We start from the raw sequence: 5,892 nt of genomic DNA on the forward strand, positions 1-5,892 counted from the left end.
ACCCTAAACCAAACCAAACCATTCGTCACTTTGCACGCAAATCACACACACTAAAAACACACAATGCTCTCTAGCTTTTCGAAAGTCCCAAATCAGATTTCGTCTTTTTTAGCCTTGTTTTGTTAGTTTTCTTCCGTCCAATCTGTTCGTAATCGTCTTAGTTGTGTTCTTGGCCGGAAATCGGCGTTTTTCCTTTTTGTCCGTCGTCTCTTTTTTTGGTCGTCAACTTCCTTCCCTTTTTCCGGCGGATTTTGCCGCTTGTTCGTCGCGTCGAGTCTTGTTCTGGTCTGGGTTGGTTGCGCTGATCATTTCTACCGAAGCTTTTTGAGTTTTGGGGGTGGTCAGAAAGCTTCAGAAATTCCGGCCATGGCGGATCCGCCGCCGCCGATCCCTGGAACGCAAGCAGATTGGGATAGGAGGGGTGGTCGCTCAGTCTCGGAGGAGGAATGGAGGTATTCGTTGAAGAAAATGGAAGAATCGGAGGAGGAGAAGGTCGCCAGTGACTATTCCGACTGCCCTTCCGACGGCTCTGTAGATGCCGCGAAGGAGTATCAGATCGAACTGGAGGAGCAGCGGATAGCAGATGAAAAGAATGGGCATTTCGCCGACGGTCAGGATCGTAATCTGTCAAGTTTTGATCGGAATAAGTCGCCGGGAAGAGCTGCTACGTCTACGTCTAACGCCCCTTTGGCGGCGCCCCCATCTAGGGTTTCTTTGGCAACACACAAAGCTAGGGCTTTGGCTAAACATGGAATGCACCTAGACACAGCCTCGTTTGAAGGGGGGGTTGAGAAGGAAGGAGAGATTCTCGGAAATCTTACCAAAAATAATGGGAGAATAACGCCTATTGAAGGAGGAGTAGCGTGTATTGATGGAGGAGAATATCCTAATTGCGGATTGCATGAGATCCGTGATTTTGAATTGCATGGTGTGGAAAATAATAATGGTAAGGAAGGAAAGGTAGACTTTGTTGATTGTGAAATTGCCGAGAATCCTGCTGTCAAAAAAGGAGCAAATTTGCTGTCAAATTGTGAGGATGACATGCAGCTAGACTTGGCGGAGGGTCGACCCCTGGCGGTGAATCAATTTACAGCAGCAGCTGCTACTGGACTTCACCTTCTGGGCTTGCCAAATAATTCCCTCAACCAGGTAAGTTCCAATGCTGGGCTTGTTTTAATTCCTCAACCAAGTAGCCCAATCCAACTACCTGCCTCAAAAAATACCAGACCTATTACACGAGCCCAATCCCAATTATCCACAAAAAAACCTCCCCTCCCTGCCCAGCCCAATAACCGAAAAAAAGCTTCTCCTAAATTCCCCATTGCTAAATCCCCAGCCAACTTTAAAAAGAAATCTTCCGTCCAGCCAAAAATAAACCACAAACCCAATCCATTTTTAAAGTTCCCACTCCATCAGCCCAAAATAAAATTAAATCCCACCCTCCCCAGCCCAATTCGACCCCCAAACTTAAAGAGTCAGCAGCGACTCTTCTTAATGGAGCAGCCACTGAAGTTCAACCCAGAAGCAAACCTGCCGTGCAAACTCCCCCAGCAACAGCCACGCTTGATGAAGAGATGACAGAATTTCCCACTTTGGAGAGTTCGGTCCATGCACAGAGGAAGTTGGTCGTCGGAAGGCTGCCACAAACACAGACCCCAGCTTCGGCCTCTACCCAAATTCCACATGCTCCACCGTCTACTACAGCTGCTCCATCAGTGGTGAACAATACCAATAAGTCATGGGCTGACATGATGGAGCAGGACCGACGGATTGAGGAGGGAGTGCAGACTCCATTGACTTCGGCCAATAATAAAAATACCAAAGCTTCGACAGAAAGCCAACCAAACATCTTTTTTGGCCGCTCCATGGCTGACGTGCTACGATCGGGGCAGCCGGCGGAGGGTCCTATATTGCTTGATCGTGAAAGAGCCGATAAGCGTGGCGAGGTCCGCATTGTCGACGGTAAACCGTGCTTATTTTTTTCGGCTAATGAAACTTCAATTCTTGCAGGCCGTTTAGGACCTGCCATCGTCGGCAAATTTTCACACTCCATCCCTCCTGCCCACCAAATTCAAAAGGCCTTAGGTAACCTCAAACTTGTGGGTGCCATGTCTTGGAATTTCTTGAATGCAAAGCATATTTTTATCCAATTGTCTGATATGCGTGACTATGTGAAATTGTTAAATGGTCCTAACAACTCTCCTGTGTGGTATATTGAACATCATCCCATGCGTGTTTTTAAATGGACACCTGATTTTGACCCTTTTTTTGAGATCCCTATTGTGGCTATTTGGTGTAACATTCTTGCTTTGCCTGTGCATTTATTTGAGGAGTCCTCTTTGATTGCAATTGGTGAGATGCTAGGTAAGCCAGTTCAAGTGGATCGTGCCACTATTTCTAGATCACGCGTTTCCTTTGCACGTATTTGTGTTGAGGTTGATTTGTCGAGGCCTATTCCGGAGGAGATAGATATTAACATTGCAGGGAAACAAGTGACTTTGAAGGTGAAATGGGATAAGATTCCCCTATATTGTTCAGAGTGCAAGCACGTAGGCCACTCGGCGATGACTTGCTATGCTTCTGGGAAGCGCCCCATGCCTCCCAAGAGGGATTACACGCACGGACCGCCTGCACAGAACAGACCGACTCCCAACAGAGAGAGCGAGTTGCGACGTGCAGAGCAGCCCCTTGCGGCGACCTCCGCAGCTGGTAATCCTCCACAGGTCCAGCGACAGCAGCCTAGAGCGGGAAAGGCTACAGAGAGGCCTCCCCCAGAGGTTAGCCAGCCTCCGCGTCAAGTGAGACGCAGGCAGGAGTTGGCGGTCAGAGAGATGGCCCCCACCTCTGTCTCACACCCTGGGTCTTCTTCCGCAGCCGCAGAGGGTGCACAGGTTGCTGAGGACGACGGTTTCGTCGCCCCTAAGAAGAAGATGAACGCGAAGAATGTTGCTTGTCGACAGAGGTGGCGAGAGAAGCGCCGGGCAGAGAGACGGGCAGCCTCTATCGCAGCGAGGACAGTGTCAGACGGCGAGGGAGAGCATGGCATTGAGGCGGATGAGTCCTCGTCAGAGAGTGAGCGGGGATCTAGATCGCTCTCTCCTACACTTCGACTTGGGCTCGGATTCGGCCCCCTAGCGATGGTGTTGCATGACAACAACATGTTCGGGGCCTTGGAGGATTTTCCCTCGGATGATGCTGAGGTTGAGGTAGACAGCGATGACCACCAGGATCATATGATTTGTGAGGTACCGAAGACGAGGCTTGAACCCTCAGATCCGGTGATTCAGTACATAGGACCTACTTCCCCTCCAGCAGAGGGTACACCGAAGAGGGCGAGGCTATCGGCCTCGGGAGATCGCTGAGTTTCCAATGTCTAGCCATTTCATGATCTGGAATGCCCAGGGGATAGCGAACGCTACTACCCAAGGCAGTTTCAAGAATATGATCGATATGTATAGTGTGTTGTTTGCCGCAGTGCTTGAGCCTCAGACAGAACCCCAGCCTTCTTTCTTTAGTAGGCGCTTTGGGTTGCAATTTAGGTGCTCGAACACAAACGGCAAGATTTGGATCTTCTCTCACAGGGATTGGCAGGTCGATGTGATCGACGACTCCGAGCAGGTTCTTCATGTCCGAGTTACTGCTGCTATATTCCCTACTCCAACCTTTCTCTCCGTAGTGTACGCTAAGTGCTCGAGGGAGGGGAGATACGGTTTGTGGAATAAGCTCAGGGACATCTCCTTAGCGACTGACGGGGCACCCTGGCTTGTTGGAGGCGACTTCAACATCTTCTTGTTGGAGGAAGAGAGACGGGGCAGTACGACAGATAGGCACGGAGAGATGATGGACTTTGCTGACGCCGTTGCAGACTGCCAGCTCCTGGACCCAGGCTTTGATGGCCCACCTTTTACTTGGACGAGGAGTGGGCTCTGGGAGAGGTTGGACAGAGTCCTTCTAGGGGAGCATTGGACGACAGTCTTTGCAGCTACTAGGGTGACTCACTTGCCTAGGATCTCTTCAGATCATGCCCCTTTGCTCGTGCGATGCCAGCTCACTACCCAGATTCCGAGGCCATCCTTTAGGTTTCAGAACATGTGGGTACGGCATCATACTTTCAGGGATGAGATCACCAGAGTGTGGGCGGCGGAGACGGGCTTCTTCGGCATGCTCAATCTTCAGTTCAAACTCAGCAGAGTGAAGAATTTTCTCAAAGGATGGAACAGAGAGGTCTTTGGGAACATCTTCGAGAGGCTGAGGGAGGCAGAGGAGGCAGTTACCGTTGCGCAGGCGGCTTACGACGGGGATCCCACGGGAGCCCATAGGAGTGAGCTCAGCCGATGCACCGCTCTCTATGTACTCTGCACTAGGATGGAGGAGGATTTCTGGAAGCAGAAGGCTGCCATTCGGTGGGCGGCAGAAGGCGAAAGGAATTCCAAATTCTTCCATGGGTGGGTGCGACAGAAGCGGGTGAAGTCACGGATTCACGCCATTCAGGCAGGAGGACAGACTCTCACGTCAGAGGACGATATCAGACAGTCGGCGGTAGGTTTCTTTCAGCAGCTGCTCACGACAGACGTTGAGCAGTTGGAGCAGCCGGACCTTGATCTCTTGAGCAGCCTTCCAGACTCAGTGGACCGCGAGGGCCTCTGTGCAGTCCCGGACTCAGATGAGGTGAGAGCGGCGGTCTTTGGCATCAGTGGAGACAGCGCCTCTGGACCGGATGGTTTCTCGTCCCTGTTCTTCCAGCACTGTTGGGACATCGTTGGAGCAGAGGTGGTGGCAGCAGTGGAGGACTTCTTCTTGGGGGCCCCTATGCCCCGCAGCTTCACAGCCACGACCATCATACTCTTGCCGAAGAAGGCAAGCCCGGCGACCTGGGCGGAGTACAGGCCGATTAGCCTTTGCAATGTGACCAACAAGATCATCACCAAGATCTTGACATCGCGTTTGGCGCCACTGCTTCCTCTAGTATTGGCGCCGAACCAGAGCGGTTTTGTCAAGGGTCGCTTGCTTAGTGATAATGTGCTCCTGGCTCAGGAATTGATTCATGATATCAGCAGGTCGCTCATTCAGAAGGCTAACTCCCCTAATCTCGCCCTCAAGCTAGATATGGCGAAGGCCTATGATCGAGTGCAGTGGCCTTTCCTCCTCATGGTGCTTGAGAGGATGGGATTCCCGCCGGGGTGGGTGAGTATGGTCAGGAGATGTATCTCTTCGTGCTGGTTCTCTGTGCTTGTGAACGGGGCTTCGGCAGGTTTCTTCCACTCTACGAGGGGACTTCGCCAGGGAGATCCGTTATCGCCGTCTTTGTTCGTGCTTGCTGCCGATTATCTGTCGAGGAGCTTGGACAGGCTTGTGGCCACACATCCTGATATGGAGTATAGATGTGCTCGACGCGCGCCGGCCATATCCCATCTGTCTTATGCCGACGACATTGTCATTTTTGTCAGGGCGCACAGACAGTCCGTGGAGAGGCTGGTACACTGTCTTGACCACTATTCTGCCGTGTCGGGCCAGATGGTGAACAAGGGAAAGAGTCACTTCTATCTCTTTCAGAAGTTCGATTCTTGGGCGGCTGAGGTGGCAGAGGTGAGTGGATTCCAGCAGGGATTCCTCCCTTTCACTTACCTGGGAGTGCCTATCTATAAGGGGGGGCTGAAGGCCGACTACCTTTTAGATATCCGACAGAAGATGGTGGACCGGATTCACAGCTGGTCCCACAGACATCTCTCTCTTGGAGGTCGCCTTGCTCTGATCAAGAGCACCCTTGTCACTATCCCTCTTCACATCTTCCAGGTTCTGAAGCCGTTTGAGTACTGGATGAGGGACTTGGAGCAGATCTTGGCCAAGTTCTTTTGGGGCACGGTTGGGGAGCAGAGGAAGATTCACTGGGTT

General features: G+C 51.7%; 1 protein-coding gene across 1 annotated transcript; it reads left to right on the forward strand.

Annotated features, from left to right (window-relative positions):
- Window positions 1–3,369: 3,369 nt before the first annotated feature.
- On the forward strand, window positions 3,370–5,586 carry LOC121791114 (the record flags this gene model as incomplete). Its single annotated transcript, XM_042189152.1, has 3 exons — window positions 3,370–4,350; window positions 4,492–4,720; window positions 5,252–5,586. Coding segments are annotated over exons 1-3 (1,545 nt in total), but the record flags the coding sequence as incomplete, so codon positions are not given.
- Between the last annotated feature and the right edge of the window lie 306 nt (window positions 5,587–5,892).

Source organism: Salvia splendens, unplaced genomic scaffold (assembly GCF_004379255.2).
Source record: "Salvia splendens isolate huo1 unplaced genomic scaffold, SspV2 ctg727, whole genome shotgun sequence".
NCBI lineage: Eukaryota > Viridiplantae > Streptophyta > Magnoliopsida > Lamiales > Lamiaceae > Salvia > Salvia splendens.